The sequence below is a fragment of the Rousettus aegyptiacus genome, unplaced genomic scaffold, assembly GCF_014176215.1.
Source record: "Rousettus aegyptiacus isolate mRouAeg1 unplaced genomic scaffold, mRouAeg1.p scaffold_m13_p_12, whole genome shotgun sequence".
In the NCBI taxonomy this organism is placed as follows: Eukaryota; Metazoa; Chordata; class Mammalia; order Chiroptera; family Pteropodidae; genus Rousettus; species Rousettus aegyptiacus.
In genome coordinates this window covers 7,350,789-7,371,500 of record NW_023416287.1, presented here as the reverse complement: position 1 = coordinate 7,371,500, position 20,712 = coordinate 7,350,789, and the positions used below count along the sequence as shown (strand labels likewise).

Here is a 20,712-nt window from a genome sequence, read left to right as displayed (position 1 = left end):
AAGATAGACGTGTTCCCACGAGGACCTCTGTGTATTTTTCTCTTGAGAGCCGAATTTTTAGCTCAGATGGGGGTCCAGGGGGGAGCTGGGTAACTGCACAGACTTTGAATGACCCACATAGTCTTTTCTCCATCACCAAACGTTGGGCCCCTCCTCTAATTGGGTCCTGTGGTTTCCCCTGAGCCCCTAGTCTGTTGGGGGAGCCTGGTTTGTGTACCAGTCACTGTCATCCAGTGTCAAAATGCTGTCATGTCATGATGGTGCGTTCAGGTGCAGAGGGAGGCTGCAGCGGTTTTGAGAAAGGAAGGAGAGTCTCGGAGAAACTGGGCACATAATCCTAAGACTTAGTTTGCTTTCAAAAAAAAAAAAAAAAGGCAGAGGCGTTAAATTCTGCCTGGGAAATTGGGAAGGCTTTGCAGAACAGGTGGTGATTAATTTGGGGGTTGAAGCAGGAATAGAAAGAATTCAAGCGCTGAGGAGGGTGGGCATTCAGGCAGAGGGACCGGCCTGTGGGCATGGCGTACTGGGCACAGTGTGGACAGTGAGGACCCACGGGCAGAGGGCAGATTTGCAAGATGGGTGGACGGGTGATCCATTTTTGTTGACACATCCCAGCCCATCCTCCTTGTGTGAAAGAAGAGCCACCAACCAGCCAGGAGGAGAGTTCGGCATGGGAGTCAGCTTGGATGGGCGGTGGGGGCCCTGAGAACCGCCGAGCCTTCCCGTGGTGAGAAGTCAGCGTGTGCGTATCGCCAGGCGGCTCAGGACTGTGTGCAGCAACGAGAAGGTCCTCTCTGGACTCAACGCCTGGAGATGCAGTTACGCAAAGATTTTAACACTGAGGTCAAAGGCAGGTGATCCATAGGCCCAATTGAGGGGAGAGGCGGGGGAAGGAATCATCTGCTAACATTTATACGACGTCACACACAAAATCTGGGTTTCTGGCTTTTCTTAGACAAAGACTTGCGTCCACCGGCCCTTGGGTGCCTGTTCCCACCTGGCCAGCATCAGTCAGAGCCGCATAATGGCCGTCCTCCGTGGACGGCACATGTGGCCTCCTGCTTGCCACTGTCTCCACCGCTTCCCGTGGGGGCCCCGCTGACCCCGCAGCCGGCCACATCCATCATGTGCTTTGCGTGTATCGTGGTAGAGTGTGTTTCTCTGTACTTTGGGCTCTACTGAAAGCAAGCAAATAAAACCAGACCCGGAGGGCCCCGTTTCAAGAAAGGGAAGAGTACGCGCTTCCTGTGTCAGCGAAGGCCGTTTCAGTGTGTTTCTGTGCAAACGAGCGTGTCTACGTCGGTAGAATGCGCCCAGCACGCTGCTCTTGTGGCCCTGGAGGCATCTGGACTTGCAGCCCCTGCATCGATGCTCAGTGTGGACGCCCCAGCAGCCGATGCTTAGCTTACCTGCTGTATCTGAGTCCAGGTGTCGCGGGCTCCTTGGCACACAGAGAGGTGTCTCGCTATCAGCCCTACCTAGGTAGGGGTCTCCTTTTCTTCTTCAATCCAATCTTGGGATGAATTGGAGACCTCTTGGGGACAGGTACTATCACACCGTGGACCTCTGTCGTCGGGTCCTTGTCTTGGCCACAGGCCAGTTACAGTTACTGATCAAGTTGCAGGTCTGAGAGAAGCCAGGCTCCCTGGTGCACAGTCCTGAGAGAAGCCACTTTGTTTCTGGTTAAACCAGGCTCTTAGAAACGAGAGTCCAGCTTCCGTCTGAGGCGTTAGCTCCCCTGCTGGCCTGTCCTCGATCACTCTCTGTAACTGAGGTTTGGGACCCTGCGCCTGCAACCTGGCTTGACCTTAGATATAATGCCAGCTGCTACTGCTTCTAGCTCTGACCCTTCCTACTGCGGGGCCTTGGGCACGGCACGGTACCTCTCTGTGCCTTTTTCTCCTCCGTAGAAATGGAGGTAATGGTTCTGACGATCTATTGCTTTGAACTCCTCCAGAACTTGGTTGTGTAAAATAACCCTTTTATGATGTGGGCCAGGACGGGGCACAGAGGTGGTGGCTCGTCTGAGCCCGGTGGTACCTGCTGGGGTGAGGATGTCTCAGATGGCTCCTTCTCTCACTTGCCAGATGTCTTGGCGGGGAGGGATGGCCAGGGACTGGTGGGCATGCCTCTCCTCCTGCAGCCTCTCCATATGGCTAGCTCGGCTGCCTCCTAGCATGGCGATTCGGCCCCCAGAGCAAGCATTCCAGGTGACAGAAGAAGAGGATACCATGTTTCTGGAGGCTCATGTATGGGAATTGACACAGTGTCCTATTTGACCAGTCAAAGCAGTTGCGTAGCCTACTCAGACCCAAGGGGAGAGTACATGGACCCTGCCTCTTCGTGGAAGGAAGGTAAAGACCTCGTGTCCGTCTTTACCTTGCTACCAGTGGTGTCCAACTCCAAAGAGTTACCGCGAGGAATAGAGGAGGCCGGGGTGTGGCCAAAATGAAAGGCAAAGACAACAGAGCAGGTGTGGACGAGGCCGTGGAGCAGCTGGAACTCTCATTCACTCGCCGGCGGACGCGCAAAAAGGCTCAAGCACTTTGGGAGACGGTTCGGCGGTGTCTTGTAAAACCAAACGTGCGCTTACCCTCCATCCCAGCAATGCTGATCCAAAACCTTTACCCAAGAGAAATGAGAACAGGCGTCCACAAAGGCTCGTGCGCAGGTGTCCAGAGCAGCCCTGTCGGCGACGCCCCAGACCGGAAACAGCCCACGTGTTTGTCGGCAGTAGAAACGGGTGAATAAGTGGTTTATTCCTGCAGACAGTGGGAAAGATCGGGCTCCCGTGCACATCATGGGTCACGGTCAGGATGCCGAGTGGAGGGTCCAGACGCAGGGACGCATTCCGCGCGATTCCTTTAATATAGGCAAAACTCACCTGCGGTGACGGCCATCGGAGAGCGGTCAGCTTTGCGGGGGGGCGGGGGAAACTCACCTGCGGTGACGGCCATCGGAGAGCGGTCAGCTTTGCGGGGCGGGGGCGGGGGGGTGCCGTGCCTGGGACGAGGCATGAGGGAGTCTGTGGGGTGATGGGGCGTGCTGTGCCTTGGCCTGGGCGGTGGTGACCCAGGGGTAAACACACATACGGCTTCACCGAGCTGTCCGGTCAAGGCCTGGGCACTTTACCGTGTGTCGTTTACACTCGGTTAAAAACGACTGCTCAGCACCGTGTCCGCTCCGTACGATGACCGCGTGAGATGGCTGCCGAGATGATCCCCACCGTTATCAAAACGCCAGAGGGTGGTGACACGGACGAGGTTATCCGCAGAAACTGGGTCCGTAAGGCCCTGCAGCTCCACACCCTTGGGGTCCGGGCGGCTTGGCCCAGCCCTCTGAAACCCCCGCGGCCTGCGGCCCACCTTCCGCCAGGGAGCAGACTCTTACTTTGCTCACATAAATGGAGAAAATGTCTCGCTGGCTTCCGCCCAGCAGTTGCATTTGGCATTGGCGTGTGTTCTCGGGTCAAGTGCATTTGGCTTTCCTTCCTGGAGGCCCTGAATCATCTGCCACAGCCGTCTTTGCGCTGCGATAACCCCCCACATCCGCCGCCCAGGCTTCTGGGCTCCAGGGGCCAGCTTGGGGAGAGGGGAGAACAGGCGGAGGAAGGGTCTGCCCGGCCTCCGGACCAGCGACCCTGGCTGGGTGGTTCATCCTGGCAGAGGCTCAAACAGCACTGACTCCTCACTGACACCTCTGCTCTCCTCGGTGACATGCAAAGCGTGTGTACTCAGATGCCTGTGACATCATGATGTGTGGCAGGTCGGGTGCGAGGAAAGAAACGTGTTGCTTTCCTTCAACTCCCTTTTCAGAAGAAAAGTCCCACGGACACCATGTCGGGGAGACTCTTGGGAGTGGCGGGGACTGTGGTTAACCAAAGGGGGCAGCTGTCTCCCAGCTCCCAGCTCTAGCTGGTTGTTGCCACCCGGAACGGGGCTCCAGGTGACCGAGATTCTGATTTTTTTCACAAGAAGCCAGAAATCTGGGTCTCCGAAGAACACTTCCTCAATTTTAGATCTTGGCCCCTGACTTGGCGATGCTGCTGTGTCTTCCATCTTGGTTTTTGCAGAGACGGTGTGGGCATGTGCCTGATGGAACGGGTCTGCAGACCTCTGGCGTTTGGGAGGGGAGTGGTGGCTTCAGACCAACCCGGTCTGGAATCCCCCGTGTCTCGCGTTGTAGCTTCGTGACCTTGGGCCAGCTCGTTGAGCTTTTCTGAGTTTTTCTCAAGTTTTCTCATCCACAAAATAAGGTTGACGGTAAACTGTTTCCTCTTCACATGGCGTTCCCAGCACGTGGTGATCGCTTCTGGGCTGTCGGGGTCACGCCCCCTTGACCCAGCCTACATGGTTTCCAGCCCATGGGGGAACCAAGAGAAAGGTTTGGGGGTCCCTGAGACCCCAAAGATCACCCTCCCCTTTCCCCCTACACCTGCAGCCCGCCGTCTGGGCTGGTCCGGGTAGTTCTTTGCTGCCTGCGCCTTTAGAAACAGCCTTTCTCACTTGGCCCTCGGACCACCTCCCTTCAGGCCCTTCGCCCCTTCGGACGGAAGGCGGGTGGCGCTCGGCGAACCTCCTCTCTGCGGCTTTCCCTTCTCTCCTGTAGGCTGCTGAGCCCAGTGCCCCCCGGCGCTCACTGCCCCCACCCTGGCTTGTTGCTTTAGAAATTAGCAGAAAGGAAAATAGCATTCGACCCTCCGTGTTCTGACCTTGCCACGCATTTTCTGTCCTTCATTGCCTCATGGTGATTTCTCCTGCATTCGCCCTTGTTGAGAGACGCGGCCTTGGGGAAACAAAGGCGTTATTATTGAGGACTTTTCCCCATCGTGGTAGCAAACGCAGGTGCCTGCGGGAGTCAGGCAGGATGTGCACACACGCACAGGGGGCGGGCGAGGCGTTAGGGCCGGGTGGTGACTGTGGAAGCCCAGACCGGGGCCGGGAGCCACGCTGCGCTCAGCCTCCGGTAGCTGGAGAGCCGCAGGCCCAGCGCCGCCAAAGCCGCCGACTCTCAAGAGAAGCTGTAAATCCGGACTTAATCAGTTCGGTATTTTTAAGCCATACTTAACGTGTCTCATTGTGAAATAGTTTTAGATTACGGAGAAGTCGCAGAGGTGGCACAGAGAGTTCCCGCGGCCCCCCCCATCCAGTGTCCCCTTTGCGAGCGCCTCACCTCACCACGCACCTGCGTCGACGCTGAGAAACCGACAGGCGCGTGGCTACGCGCTGGACCCCACCGGCTCCCCGCTGGCGTCCTCGCCCGGCTCCGGACGCCGCCTGCGACCCCGCCCCGCACCCGGCGGTCGCGTCTCCTGCAGCCTGTGACTCTTTCCGTGCTTTCGGCAGCTGGAAGGAGCATTTATCTGTCAGGCGGTTTGCGGAGGGTCCTTCGGCCTTGGTGTGTCTGATGGTCATTGCGCACGCGCGCTCACGGGGGGCTCTGGCCGTCTGGAGAGCGGGCCGCGGAGGCGGGGTGCCCTCTCATCACAGCTTATGAAGGGGCATGTGACACCCGCGGGACGTCACCGCACGGTGACATGACAAGCCCCTCTCCCCCTCCCGCCATAGCCTGTTCAATCGTTCATTCTTACGAGACTTGCGTGTATTTGTTTTATACTTTGGGTCATAATCCAATACTAGGTTATTCAGTTTGCGGTTCGGATTGTTCTAGCTTTGGCCAGGTGGCTCTTTCGGGCTGGCTTCTGTGTCCCTTCGACGCACACCCTTCCTTTACTGTTTTTTTTTGAACACTTCCTTGCCGGCTGGCACCACAGGGTGCTCCAGCCTCTTCTCTCTCCCCTACCTCAGCCCCAGAATCAGCCGTTTCTCCTAGGAACCCCATTCGAATTTTAAAGTTGGAGATTCAGTCAAATTTCAAAGCCGAAACACTTTGCGAGTCACATCAGGTACATCTGTGAGCCACGTCCAGCCACAGATGATCTCGTTCAATCCCCAGAGCATTATTTCGAGAGAAGCACTAGTGGGATCCCCATTTTACAGGTGAGGAAACTGAGGCACGGGGCGATCAGGGCAGAGACTGAGGCCCGGCAGCCTGAGCCAGATGCTGGGACTCCTGGGGCTGAGCTTCGACCTCATGGGGTCAGGGCAGCGGGCAGGAGTGTGCTTCAGGACAGCGGGCTTGGGGTCAGGCGCCCAGAGAGATGGCAGTGCCGTGACCAGAGGAGGGGAAGCCGGAGAGCAGCGTGGTTTCAGACACGCAGGACCGTGGGGTGGCTCCCAAGAAACGCACGGCAAGTGAGGAGATGGCGTCCTGAAGGGTGGTGGGGGCAGAATCCCACGAGCACCCCAGGAAGCGTCCCGTACTTAGGCATAAAGAGGAAGAAACATGGGTAGTTTTCAAAAACATTTTTAAAATTAAAATTTTGTGCTGAGTTGTCACCTGCGTTAGTTACCTGTTTCTGCATAGCCAATCATCCCGAACTCAGTTATCGCTCTTATTTAATAGTGTCTGTGGGTCAGGAATCCAGGGGCAGCCTGGCTGGGTCCTGTGGTCCTGCGCCTCTCCCAGGCCGCTGTCGAGGCCTTGGCCAAGGCCATGGTTATCTCAGGGCTCAAGGCTGGATCGCGTCTAGGGAAGGTCATTGGTTCTGGGTGGGATTCACTTTCTCGTGGGTCATTGCACTGAGGACCTCCGTTCCTCACTGGATGTTGGCTGGAGGCCACCCCTGTTCCCAGCCATATGGCCACTTGCTTCATCAGAGATAATGGCTTGAGAGGGTGGTGGCGGGGGGGGGGTGACGAGCCAGCAGGGGAGGGAGACTGCCAGCGAGGTGGCGTGAGTCTCTGTAACCTGGTCTCAGGAGTGGCGTCTCATTCTGGCTGACTCCTCTGTATCAGAAGCGAGTCTCCGGGGCCAGCCCACCGTCTGGGGAGGGGTCGCGCCAGGGCGTGGATACCAGCAGGTGGGGATGGTCGAGGGCTATGTCAGGAGCCGCCTGCACGCCCCATGCCAGACACTCAGCTGAACGCTCCATCTTCACAGCATTCCAAGGACATGGGGGCGATCGTGTCCCCGTCCAGGTAAGCCAAGGAGGGCTCAGAGAGGTGTCGCGACTTGCCCAAGGTCCCACAGCTCATGGTGGGTAGAGCTAAATTCAACTCCAGTCTGCGTCCTGAGTCCAGCTCCTAATGTGCCCAACTTGCGTCTCTCTGAATGTCCCCAGACCTTCACTCCAGCCTTGGAGCTTGGCTGAAAACACAGATTACCAGCCGACTCTAGACAAAGCAGACCAGGCTCAGAGGGGCCTGGGAACCAGCCTTTGACAGGCTTCCCCCCGGGGGATTCAGGTGCCCCTAGAACAGCGTGTAAACTGCCTCTCTGCCCTGTAAGGACATGATAACACGGAAATGGAATCTCTGTCACACACATACCGAGGGGTTGGGCTCCGTCCATTCGGCTCAAAGAAAACAGAGGCTTAAGTGTCTGATTTCAGTAATCGAGGCGACGTGGTGGCTTCATAAAGTTCACAGTCACTTTTGGGTCCTTCCACGCAGAAGAAATGGAAAGCTAAACGAAGTGCATGGAGCACAGGAAGCGCTCAGCTCAGTGTCTCATACGTCTGGCTTTCGTTAACAAGTTAATGATTACTATTAACTTGTTAGTGTTATTAAGTCCAGTGCAAGGAAAGCTCGACTCACCTTGACTTTGGTTTAGAGATTTTGATTCTTTGCATTTGATCCAGTTCAGTGGTTTAGAAAATGAAGATGTTTAGTTTGGGACTGGCGGTGCTGAGTGTTTGGGGAAACAGTTTTTGGTTCGGTAAATAATAACCGGGTGGGTCTGGGACTCTGGGTTATTATTCCTAGGCCTGTCCCCGGGCGGGATGTCACGCAATGTCTCAGCCATCGGTGAGGTCTCTGCAAACCCCGGCCGACCCCAGAGACGGGCAGCAGGACGCGGTGACGGGGCAGGGTGCTTGACGGGCCGTTTTGTTCCTTGCAGATCAGAAGCGACACTTCACAGATCTTGGAGGAAAACATCCCACTCCTTAAGGCCAAGGTGACAGAAATGCGCGGCATCTACACCAGAGTGGACCAGCTGGAGGTGTGTCCAGGAAAACGAGCTTTCTTTGTGAGACCCGTGGACTCGGTCTGCCTCTTCCGTCCTCCCTTCCAAGATGCTAATCTGGCCTCGAGAGTGTAAGGTGTTCGTTAGACCCAGTTGGCTGGGTTGGTGGCAAAAGGAGGCTTACGCTGACGTGGCATTTTTTTAAAAAAAGTGACAAATGTGGATTTATAGAAAGGATCCCATTTTTAAAAATCGGGTACTCCATATAAAAATATCTGAATGTTGAGCTGCTTTTGGAAATTCGGAAGTTTTCTAACCCCGGGCCCTCATTTCTCTAAGTACTTTCGTCTGTGTATTGTTCGAGGTGTAAATACATAAAGCGCACACATCCCCATGTCTAGTTCATCTCCCAGGGGGAGATGGCCCACACTGAGAAAGAGAAGAACGCTTCCGGCCCCCGGGCTGTGTTCTCGTGGAGCTGGAGGCAGCCGCCCCTCCCGTGAGGCGTGTTCTCGCGCGGTCGCCACAGTCCCCAGCATGCCCTATCGCCCACTCCTGCCCTGTGCCCTGCACCTGTTACACGCGTGGGCGCCGGGCCAGGCTGCGTGGCCTCCCGTTTTTCTCCTCGCTGCCCTGTGAAGTCGATACCCTCGCTGTCTCATCTCCCGGACGAAGGGCGTGAACTCCGAGAGGTAGGCCGCTTACCCAGGGTCACGTTGCTCATTGCGTGAGGCTGGGGTTTCAGCTCGCGTCCTGATCTCTGAGGCGAGCCGGGGCCCTCGGCTCAGGACCTTCGTTCCCTGCAGGGAGAGGAGCTTGGCGCTTTAATAGCGGTCACCTGGACAGAAGGGACGTGGGCCTCTCTGAGCTCCAAAGGAGGGGAGCGTGGCTGTTGGCACTGGAGTTAGCAGAGAATTAGCATTCTTGTCAGCAGAGAGTGAGGCAGGATTATAATTAAAACTTTGCCCTTGGAATAGCTGATTCATTTGAATTTTATTCCACACGTTTGGAAGAGGAAGAAAAAGGGAAGATTGGCAGCCCTGGTTTTTGCCTTGTTTGGGTCAACCCAGCTCTCAAGCCCAATTCTTTTTTTTAGTGTTCGATCTATTAACATTCACTGAGGGCCTACTGTGCGCTGCTGTGGGGTCCTCACAGCGCGAAGGCAGATACTGCCCACACCGCATTCCCGCAGGAGAGACACGGCTACAAAGCGTCACACAGCAGTTTACTGTTGCCGCCATAAAAATCACCGCCAATTAGTGGCGTAAAACACGAATTTAGGATCTCACGGCGCCTGAGGTCAGAAGTCAAAAATGTGTCTTATGGGCTAACGTGGAGGTGTTGGCCGGTTCCTTGTGGAGGTTCTGGGGGAGAGTCCACACCCTCGCCTTTTCCAGCTTCTAGAGGCTCCCCGCATTTCTCAGCTCGTGGCCCCTTCCTCCGTCTTCAAAGCCCCCACCTGGCTCCAGTCCCCCTCATCCCCTGACACTCTGCTCCCCTCGGGGAAGGACCTTGTGATTACACCGCCCCCCGGTGAGCCAGCATCATCGCCACATCTCAGTTCCGCCCACACTTGCCGAGGGCCACTGAGAGGAGTGAGGCCAGGGCTTCACTCACTGCGGAGAGGATGCTCCAGGCCGCTGGAGGAGGGAGGAGTGGACGGAGCCCGAGATGGGTGGGAGGTGTGGGTGGGGGCGCAGCGGCTCAGGGAGAGGCTCAGAGGAAGGGAAGATCTTGGCTCTGGGGCAGGAGGAGGCGAAGTGATTTGCCCAAGGTCACACAGCTAGGAGGTGGCGGAGCCGACACTGAGTAAGGCTGCTCCTGAGTGTGCCCCCGCGCCCGGTGCTGGCCCTCTTTCTGGACCGGGCCCCGCTCCGAAGCTGAGGCCTCTGCCAGAGGTGTTCAGATACATCAGAACTCACAAATACAATTAAAAACACTGGGGCTTTCTTCTCTCCTTCCTTCCTTCCTTCCTTCCTTCCTTCCTTCCTTCCTTCCTTCCTTCTTTCCTTTTTTCTTTCCTTCCTTTCTTCCCTCCTTTCTTCCTTCCCTCCTGATAATAGTAATATATTTCACTGTAGAGAAAAATACATAGAAGTCACCCATACTCCCAACACTAAGCCACCGGCATGCTATGATTAGCTGTCACCTTCTTTCTGTCCCCCAGTCCCCATTTGTGTGGATGCATGTGGGTCCCCCCTGCAGTCTTCCCCCCAGTCGGCTACAGGCTGGGGTGGCCCAGGCTTGGCCTCTTCCAGGCCCGGCTGGGCAGGGCTGCCCTCGCCGGCAGGCATTTTGGAAGCGAGTCAGACCTCGTGAGCACGCATTCCTCGGCCACCTCACTCCCCACCAGACTGGTCTTAGCACAGGGAGCGTAAAATTGGAATCGGCTGGAGGAAGGGGACGGCAGGACTTTCTTCTGTGTTTTGCAGCCAGATGTGTTGGCTGAATGTGGCCTTCGAGCTCCAGGGCCGGGGAGCCCTGGTCAGGAGAAGCTCCCAGTCCATGTCCCCTTGTCCTCCCCCCGACTAAATACACACGTGCACACACATACACATGTGCACACACATACACACATGCACACACGTACACACACGCGCATGCACTCCCCTGATGCGGCTCATTCATCCGCTCGGCTCTGCCCCTGCCGGAGCCGCTGGGCAGCAGCAGCCACCTTGGGTTCGTCCAGTGTCTTTTTGCTGAGGGTGCGATGATTCTTTCATTTGTTCGTGCATGCATTCATGCATTCGCCACCCAGCTGGCCAGGCTCTGGTCTTGGCCCGTGCACAACACTGACTCAGCACCTGCTCGCCCGGAGCTGGCATTCTGGAGGGAGGTGGACTGTGAATAAATACCGGAGGGCAAAGAGGACTAGGAAGACAGGAAACTGAGCGGCCCCACAGTGGCTCAGGGGTTGCGTTCGATCGGGTGTTCCGGGGAGGCCTCCCTGTGGAGGGGACAGTCAGTCGATCCAGGGCCTGAAAGACGGGCAGCATCCGCCCCGTCAGGAACAGACAGAAGGGCGCCGTCGGATGGAGAGAGCTGGTGCAAAGGCCATGTGGAGAGTGACGCCTGGGGGGAGCTGTGTGACTTAGGGCAGGTGACCCGACCTCTCTGGGCCTTGGTTTCCCGCCTCTGCAAAACAGAGGCTAAAAACAGGGTCCGTGTGGGGAGGATTTGGGCGGACACAGGAGAGGCTTGACCAGGCCTGTCACCGTCATTGTCAGGGTTCCCGAAGGTGACCTCCCAGCCAAGTAGCCCCGACCTCTCCAGGAGCCCTTGGGTGGCGGCGACTGAGGGCCCGGCCTCTCGGCTGGCCGAGGGGGCGCAGCCAGAAACGCGCTCCAGTCCGTGGCAGACGTGGCATCTCTGCTGTCCGCTCTCTCCGCCAGGCCTTCGTCAAGATGGTGGGGCGCCACGTCTCCTTTCTGGAAGACCACGTGCTTCGGGCTGAGAGGGACCACGGCGCCTTCTCACAGGCCCTGCGGAGGTGGCTGGGGTCCGCGGGGCTCCCCCGCTTCAGGACCGTGAGTATCTCCCCTCCTCCCGCCTCCTCCTAGACCCTGGAGTAGGGAGAGGGGCTCAGGAAATGGGAGTTCAAAGGGCACATCTCATTTCTGCAGACAGGAAATGGTGTCTGGCTGGCCAGGGGAGGGCCGGCCTGCGCGGCCGGGTGTCTTGGTTTCTCCCTCGGGTGCCTCTTCTGACCCTGACCTTTGAGCTCCAGTGCCGCGACTGCTCGTTTATTCATTCCCCATTTATTGAGCGCCTGCTGTTTGCCAAGCCCCCGTGGTCTCTCTGGGATTAGCACAGCAAGCAGAAACAGACGCTGCTCCCCTGTCCCGGCCCCACAAGCCTAAGGACGGGCTCAGAGCAGCACAGAATTCAGGCCAGGTCATCCTTCCCAAGGCACGAGTCAGCCTCCAGCAGCCCAGAGGGGCCGGGGAGGGTGGAGGGGGTCCGGCCTGTGTGTGGCCCGTTGTGACTTGCAAAGGCCTCTCCTGCCCACATCTCTCCTTTCCTGAGACCCTCCGTGTGACCCCAGAAGAAAGGAAAGATCATTGTGTCCTTTTTACTGGTGGAAAAACCGAGGCCAGACTCAGCCTGCAATTCAGACCTTTAATATTTAAGACATGTCTGTCTTTCTAACTTATCATGTGCTGGTCCCCTAGTCCAGGGGACATTGAGCCATGTCTGGAGACATTTGGGTTGTCGCCTGGAGGTGAGGGGTGCTACTGGCATCCAGTGGGTAGAAACAAGGGATGGTACTAAACACCCTGCAGTGCCCGGGGCAGCCCCCACCGCAGAGAACGGTCTAGCGCTCAGTGTGGGTAAAGCTGGGTGTGAGATCCCTGCCCTAGGCTGTGTTTGATAATTATCGCCAGGGTTTATGTTGCTTTGTTCTAAGTGCTTTATGTGCTGTTTTACATGGCATCGAAGTCTCGCACCAGTCTTTGGAAGAAAGTACGATTATCATCACCCCCCATTTTATAGCCGAGGAGACTGAGGCTCAAGGAGGTGAAGGGACTTGTCCGGGGTCACGCAGCCTGATGTGACGAGGCTGGATTGGAGCCCTGGTCGACCCGTCTTGGGGGCCTTGCCCTTCACAGGAAAGGTGTCTGCCCAGCCAGCCACGCTGTCCTGCCCCCGGTGGGGTCTCTCCCTGTTCCCTGGGCTCTGCCTGGGGGCACCTCGTCTGCTCCTCTGTCGCCTCCGTCCCTCCCGTCTGCCCCCACGTCTCCACTTTGTGTTACCCCAAAGACTCATTTGTCGCGTGAGCGGTCCAGGTACGCTGGCTCGTTTGCCTCCCCCGGCCATCAGGTGCACCTGAATTACTGTCTCCCCCATTTGACAGACGAGGAAATGGAAGTTTGGAAGGATTCAGGGGTTGCAGTCTTGCAGCCCATGGGCGGAATTTGGCTCCTTTGAACTCATTCTTTGTGGCCGGGCAATGTCATTTGAATGTGACTCGGGATGCCTGGCTAGGCATTTACTCTCCAGGCCCTGCCGGGACCCCTTGCTCCATTTCGTACTATACCTGCCTGAGGCGTGTGCTGCTCATCCGCCTGTGAGGGACTTGCCCAAGGCCCATCACAGCTGGACAGTGGCCCCGTAGATCTCATGGTCTGGAAACTCCTGTCGATCCTTCAGAGCCCGAGTTAATGCCACCTCCTCTGAGAAGCCCTCTGGGACTGCCCCCTCTCCAGACAAATGCAGGCTTTCTGCATTCCAACAACTATGAAGTCACGAGCTGCTTCCTTTGTCCTCCTCTCCCCCGAGTTGCGGTAAACTGCCCCTGGATGTCTGGGAGTGCCCCAGTCACACAGTGCTATGTCCACCGATGGCTTTAGAAGCACGTTGGGGGAGGAAGCTGGGAGGACCTTGGCTGCCAATAGCCTGTTGGATGACCTGCATAATTGTCCCCGTGCAGTTGGCACTAATGTCCCCATTTGGAGGCAGAGAGTGAGGCCCGAAGAAGGAGGGTCGCGTGTCTGAGGTCAGTGCTGCGGTCGGAGCCCCCGTGGGGCTCTGGCGCTGGAGAGACCCTCCCACTCCTGTGGCGGCGTGCCACCAGGGTGCGGCCGGGTGTGCCAGGACCTGCCCCTTCTCGTGTCTGCCAGACTCGGGGCCCCCGGGCCTCCCTGTGGCGACTTGTTCCAGGAAACGCATCGCGGCCAGGGAGGGTGAGTCATTCTGCACCCCCGGCATGTTGATCTTGGCCCCAGAAGGGCTTTGTCTGGGGCAGACGGTGCAGGTGAGCGTGTACGCACACGCGCGTGTGCAGGCCCGAGGCTTCCGGGGCTGCAGCTGGGTGCGGGCGGAGGGGCCCTCATAGATCGCTGGTCGTTGCAGCTTGTGTTGGGGCCCTGACTGTGCAGACACCTCACATCCCACCGGGAGAGGAAGGTCTGGTCATGGTCCCTGTTTTACAGATGGGTAAACTGAGGCATCAAAGGGTCAAGTCGCTCGCCCACCCAGAAGTGGTGGAGCTGGAATTCAAACCTGTAAGGCCTGGACCCAGGTCCAGCGCTCTGCGCCGCTTGGCTCTGCCGGGTCTCTCTGCCTGGTTCTGACCACTGGAACTGCTGTTTGGGGGGCAGAGTCCTCGCGGAACGCCCAAACGGTTCTCTGTTCTTCCATCTGGATTTCCCCCAAGCCAGGATTTCACCGTGTCTCGAGTCAGTTCCCCTCGGTGCCTGCCCAAGGTGAACGCTGCCACCCCGCTCGGAGAGCCCGCAGCAGCCTCCTCCTCGCAAGCCCAGATTCATCTCCTGCCCTCCAGGGGTCCCGTGGAGCGGAGGCCGGGGTGGGACACGGGCTCCGGAGCACCACCTGGCACCACGGGCATGCCGGCAAGGGTTCCTGTCTCTGTGGGGTGAGCCACACCGCTCTCCTAGAAGCCTGTGCCCCAAGGGAAGTAGGCCGCCCATCACTGCCACCCCCCATGGTCTTTCCAGAGTCGGAGGATGAGTGGGGACCCCTTCATGGGATCTGGGAGGGAGCCCCTCAGCCTTCACTCTGGAGCGGGGCGGGGCCTTTGGGGGCGAGATGGGAGAAAACGGGTCCTCGCTTTTTCTGACTTCGCCAGACCCGCTCTCTCCCGTCTCTTCCTCAGTCTGCAGATGCAGTGGGGAGGCCCAGGGCGGGCACAGAGCAGGAGTCCCCCAGCACCAGGGACTCAGACCCGGCTCTGCCCCTGTGACTGGGCGCTGGCCGTGGCCTGGGCTGGGCCCAGGAGGCCCGAAGGCCTGGGGACAGCCGTGTGCCACCTCCTAACGAGCTCCGCCTGAAGCCCAGCCCTTCTGCCTCTGAGGCGAGCTGCCCTGACGTCCGCGGTCGGTTGTCTGCGGTCAGTCCTCAGACAGGGCCAGCCCGGTGCCCTGGGCCCTCTGCGCCCAGGTACAAAAACGTGTGTGTTTTCATGCTAGAGTGGATGCGTTTTCATGGTACAAAGGTCTGTGTTTTCGCACTGCGCAACATGACGTGGAAGTTTTTGATCACACTTTTACGTCGATCCTGATGACGTTCCAAGATGTTAACGAAGAGCTGTGCTGCTCTTTCGCGGCAGTGTTTTTCAGCCGCGTGACCGTGGGCGGGTCGCGGAGCCGCTGTAAGCCTCAGATAGCTTAACTGCCGGTTCGCGGACGTGGGCACGGTCACGTGCTCGCTGGAAAACCGGTTTGTATTTGATGCAAGGTGACGGGGGCCTCCGCTAAAGCAGTGGGAAGAAAAGGGAAGAGATAGACTCTAGAAATCTCTGAAGGAGGGTTCTGAGCACTGGTGGGCCTGACAGGCCAGCTTTGCTTGCGGGTGATGTCGTGGTGCAGGACAGACCGCCCCATCGCTCAGCGGTGAGCAGGGGTCATGCTGATGGTGACGTACAGCCAGCCCTGCAGCGCTAGGCACGGTGCTCAACTCAGCATCCCATGGGCGAGGGGCTCTTTTTATCCCTATTTTATGGGTGAGCAAACTGAGGCACAGAGAGATTATGCAAGGTCACACGTTGGGCATCGGGATATGAACTCACATTCTTATCTCTGTCCCACGCTGCTGGGGACAGAGCTGTCATCTCTCCCCTCAGGAAGTTTGTGTCTAGCGAGAGAACACAGACGATGACCAGATCCTAAGAAAATGCAGTAGATGGTTATTGCGAAAGGGGGCCGTGGCTGGCTGTGGCGGGAGAGGGGTCAGGGATGGCCTCTCGGGAAGGGCCATGGAAGCTGCGACCTGCATCATAAACACGAGTGAGGCTGAAGTCAGAAGAACGGGTCCTCCCAGCAGGGGAGCGGCAAGCGCAAAGGCTCAGAGGTGGGACCCAGCCTGCTGGTCGCGGTGGCGGTGGCCGGACGTCCAGCGTGGGTGGTGGGGAGAGTGACGAGGGACGAGGTCAGGGCGAGATTGGGCCGGGCCTCGGGCCACACAGAGGAGTCGAAGACTGTTCCAAGGGTGGTGGGGGGAGTGACCTGGTCACGTTCGCTGTGCCTGGAGCATGGCCAGGGCTGGTGCCCTGCCCTGAGCTGAGGCGGGCATTCAGGGTCGGCGACGTCGTGCTGAGACCTGAACTCGAAAGCCGAGCAGGGTGCGAGGGCCCCCCAGGCTTGAGCTCAGTCGTGAGAAGTGCATTTCCTCGGCCCGGAAACACCTCGTTCTGTGTGTGCCCTGAGCAGACTGCAGTTCTCGCCGCGCGGGGTCTCGGGGCCCTTGTCCAACTGGAAGAGAGAAAAGAGGCTGCAGGTCAGGGGGCCCCGGTCTCCTGGATGAGTATCTGGGTCCCAGAGACCCTGCGTGAGGAGGCGCCTGCCCGCCCAGCGCCTGCTCGCAGACGGCCCGTGCATCTGGACATCATCAGCCGTGTGCAGAAGTGAAAGTGGGGGATGGAGCTGGAGTCCTGCGGCCGCCGGCCTGGGAAGGGCATGGGAGACCGCATTAGGGTCACCGTGCCCCCTTGGCCTAGGCCCGGTCATGGCCCAGTGGCCGCTACGGGTGCACTGCTGACCGTGCCAGGCCCTCCCCTCGGTGCGTGTGCCCAAGGGTGCCCAAGGGCCCAGAGCAGCCTCACTAATTTGTTGTAAACCACCGTTTTCTGCTGAGCCAAATAGCTTGCTCGCGAGGTGTCACTTTGATTAATTTTCCGATGGATAAGAGTACGATGCTTTCCCAGGAAATCTCTTCGGCTAATAGCAGAACCACTCGGGGCCAAGGCCGGACACTCACACAGAGCCGGGCTGATGAGGGGTGTGTGTGTGTGTGTCGTGGGCTGGTTTTGGACCCGCCTAGCCACCCTGTTCCCCCACGGATGCCCACAGGGCAATCCGGCAACACGAATGTGTGTAGACACAATCATTCCAGGCCTAACACAGTAAGGAGTGGTGGGGACTTCGGCGAATTGCAAAGCCCAGGCCTCATCAAAGGGGTGGACATGGCCCAGCAGCAGTCTTACAGAAATGGGGACCCAGCGTAGCCAGGTTTTCCTAGTTAGGGGAGAAAGCTAGACATTCGAGTTTTTTTTTCCTCCCCCCTAAATGTTAAACACTATGAGGAAGATCGATTGCACCCGTGGGTCACGCCTAGCACACTCCTTAGCTCTGGGTTCAGGCTGATGGCCTCTCCCACCACAGAGGCATTGGGGACCAAGGAAGAGCAGAGAGGCAGCCCCTTCCGTCCTCCAGGCCAGCCCCAGCGGGAGCCTCAGGCTTGCGGCAGCAGCGTGACTAACAGCCGGCAGTTTGATTGAGCATATACTATCACTCCAACTGTCTACTTATAATGAGCATGTACACGAAGGGCTTTCGGAGCCTCGTCTCAAGCTCCCATAACAACTCCAGAGGTAGATGTTTGGATTCAGGTTCATGAGGATGGAGCCTGAGGCTCGGAGAGGGCTGTTTACTTGCCCAGGGTCACACACCATAGGCGGCAGGTCCAGGCTTCGGTCCTGCCTTGACCTTGTTCGGTGTGTCTCTCTCCTCCCCCTGTGACCTTGCCAAGGGCAAGGTCCACAGCCTCCGGGACCAAGGCTGCAAACTGCAGATCCTTCGGCCAAATCTACCCCATCGACACATGCTCTTAGGCCACCTCGGTATATGTACATATTTAATTTGAATTAGTCACGCCAGCATTTTAAAAATCAAATTTCACGTAAGAATCTGTACTTCTGGCTTTTCTTGAAAAAAAAAAAAAAAAAAAAACAGAGGTCCGGGACCCTGAGCAGCATTCCTGCCAAGCTGTCTCTGACCCAAGTGTCTATTCTCAGTTCCTGCCTGTGGGCAGTTGAGTTTCCTACCCAGCTCAAGCACCTAGTAGGTATGCAGTAAATAGGAACCGGTGGATGTCTGTGGGCTTCCACGGCCCTGACGGCCTCCCTACATGTCTCTGGAGGCCACCTCCGGGCCGTGGAGAACCAGGATGGAGGGAGTATCCACGCCTTCCTCTCTCCTGGCAGCTCGGGGCGGCCTCCTGGGCTTGCAGGGAGGTAATGGAGGCTGTGGGTGGAACTGCCCTGCCCAGGCTGGCCTGCAGGAGTCGTCAGTGCCAGGCTTGGCGTCGCCTCCCCTCCCCCTCCGTGCCCCCCCAGCTCCCTCCCCACCCCGCCCAGCCCAGTGGAGAAGGAGGGCGGGCGGGCGGGAGGCTCTGCCTGCTGGGCCGGCCGCCTCCCCCTCCCTCTGCCCGGTCCCCCTGGAGGGTCACTCCCGGAAGGAGGCAGGCTGGGCTGGGGCTTTATCTCCGTGGTGGAGGCCTGCGAGGCACCAACACAAAGAAGGCAGAGGAGGTTCCATTGCGCCTTCTCCGTCTGCCCCCGTCGTCCCTTGCGGTGAAATGCAATCTGAGCAGATGGCCAGTATTAACACGACAATGGAGGAGAGAGTGGCGCAGGTCCCCGGCACCCGCCGCCAGCCCCTGGCTTCTGCTGCTCAGCTCGGCACATCCACGGGTTCGTCTGGCCCTGGACGCGTGGTGGTGTGCGTGCTGGGGAGGGACAGCGGGCTCCTGGCTGGCTGGTTTGGGGACCAGAGTTTTGTTCTAAGCATCGCATTCTCGTCGAGATCGTGAGGGTGTGTGGGGAGGAAGTTCCTTTGGATGATGAGGGGTTTTTATTTTGAGGGGGAGCTGTTTGTTGGGGCCTTCGTGGGGACACCCCAGCCTCTTGCTGGTCGGCGGGACACACCCAACGTGCCTTCTCCCGAACACCCGAACACCGCCACCGTCAGAGGCATCGCCATGACAGCGGCATCCTTAGACCAAGTTCTGCCGTCCCTGGACCCAGTGGTCTTTGTACCTGCTGGTTCCTCTGACCGGAGGACCCTTCCTGCTCCTTGCCTGGTAATGTTTATTCATCGTTCAAGGCCAAGTCAAAGAAACGTTCCCACCTCTGGGAAGCCACCTGATTCCCCAGGGAACTCTCCTCTGGGCTCCCCAACCCGCTGCTCATTGCCCTGTGGACGCGGCACCTTGGGGAGTCACCGTGTTTTCACCCGTCTCCACCAGACCGAGAGTCTCTCAGGAGTCGGTAGGGACCATTCCCTGAGATGGCAGCAGCCAGAGTTTCCTGGGCTCTCGTTTGGTCGGCACAAGCCAGCTCTCCGCGTGCCCGGGCTTGGCTCGTCTTCACGCCCACCTGTTGCCTGGGTCTTTTTTTTCATTCCCACTTCGCAGGTGAGGAAGCTGAGGCTCACAGCAGTTAGGACATTTTAACTTAGGCAGTGACAAGCTTGGTGCGCGGTGAGTCTTGGTACTTGGGAGCCGTTGGTTATGACGGTTGCGACTCGGGCACCCAAGGATGAAGAAACGATGACCCAGGTCCGTGCCTGAGCTCATGGTCTCCCCAGAAAGGAAAACTCACAGGCAGGTACAATTAGCCGGTAATTATAAGGAAGGTCGTGTGCTTCTGACTTCCTGCGTGTGACGGAAAAGGAGAAAAGAGAGGTCAGGGGAAGTCACTGCTGTCGGCGAGGAAAGGCATTTGGGGGGGAACGGGGTGCCGTGCCCTGTGGCGGTGGCTTGGCACTAGCTCGTGCGGCATTCCTGAGTGAGGGTGGGCTGGGCAGAGGTTGGGCGGCGGCGGCGGCTGTCGGCCATCGTGGGCTCCGAGGTGCGGTGGTGAGCGGAGGTCGAGGCCTTCATCTGTGCAGATACCCGAGTGGTGCCTGTAGCCGGGGTCTTGGCACCTGGAGAAAGTGCATGTGATCCTTTTGATGCGCCAGGAGCCTGCCAAGCCCTTGAACTTGGTTCTGTCCATGGTCAGCTTTCTGCGGGGAGAATAAACCACGTCTCATTAAGCAGTGAGTTCCTCCGGGTGGCCTGTTCCGGCAGATGCCGCCACGCCTTGTCACGTCGCCGGATCTGAAGTCAAGGCCAAAGTTCTTGTTCCTTGGAGAATCCTCATAACTCACCTGGGAACCCAGTCAGGGGGTCATGCTGGCTTCTCAGTGGAGCGAGGAGCAGGGAGGGGGCTGCGTCAGGGCTGGGCCCCCCCCCCAGCGCCACTGGGGAGATCTCGGCGTTGTGGCCCCGGGTCTGCCTTGTCCTTTCCCGTGTCTGGCAGCTCTTTGCTGTCCTGGACCCGGCTCCAGTGGCATTGAGCAATGGCCCGAAGAGTGTGTGCAGGGGCTGAGGTGGCCAGGAGGGGCTCGGATGGCACGAGCCATCGCTCCGAGAGGGACAGGAGGCCACAGGCTGCTCCTGGCGCTGGCCGCCAGTGTCTCCGTGCCCACTGCAGCCTCCTGTCACCTGTTACTGTCTGGCCGGCAGCATTTATTGAGCACCTACTGTGCACCAAGCGCCCTAATTGATAGATGAGTCACACCTCTCGGTGGCTGAGAGATGTCCTGGCACTTAATATATTTGAGGCTCCTGGTGATTAAAAATCAAAGCAGTAGTAAAATTGGCTCCCACGACTGTGATTTAATTTAAATGTTCGTGTTTTGGAACCGAATGCATTAAATACTAAAAATGTAATGTTATAAAATTGTACACATGGGCTGCTTGCAAGCTAATGACGGCGTTTAAAAAGAATATGAATTCAGGGGGCCATCGTAATAATGGAATTAGCCAGCATTCACGGAGGACTTACTGTTTTCTAAGCACTTTGCAGTTGGGCAAAACACCCTGTTTAGAATGAGAAAACCAAGGCACAGAGAGACCAAGTGCCTTGGCCAAAGTCACACATCAGAAAGGGGGACCCCTGCC

At 58.0% G+C, this 20,712-nt stretch overlaps 1 protein-coding gene across 14 annotated transcripts in view; it reads left to right on the top strand.

The window, feature by feature from the left end:
- Window positions 1-20,712, top strand: part of BCAS4 (breast carcinoma amplified sequence 4) — a 50,246-nt gene that overhangs the window by 15,378 nt on the left and 14,156 nt on the right. For 5 of the 14 annotated variants that reach the window (XR_004953550.1, XR_004953549.1, XR_004953551.1 and 2 more), the window contains exons 3-5: window positions 7,963-8,064; window positions 11,421-11,555; window positions 18,628-18,846. Coding sequence is in view for 9 of the 14 variants with exons in the window: in XM_016143751.2 (XP_015999237.2) it covers window positions 7,963-8,064; window positions 11,421-11,555; window positions 18,628-18,846 (456 nt within the window). In the remaining 5 variants the exon portion in view is untranslated. The other 9 variants (XM_016143750.2, XM_036229292.1, XM_016143755.2 and 6 more) reach the window with 7 other exon arrangements.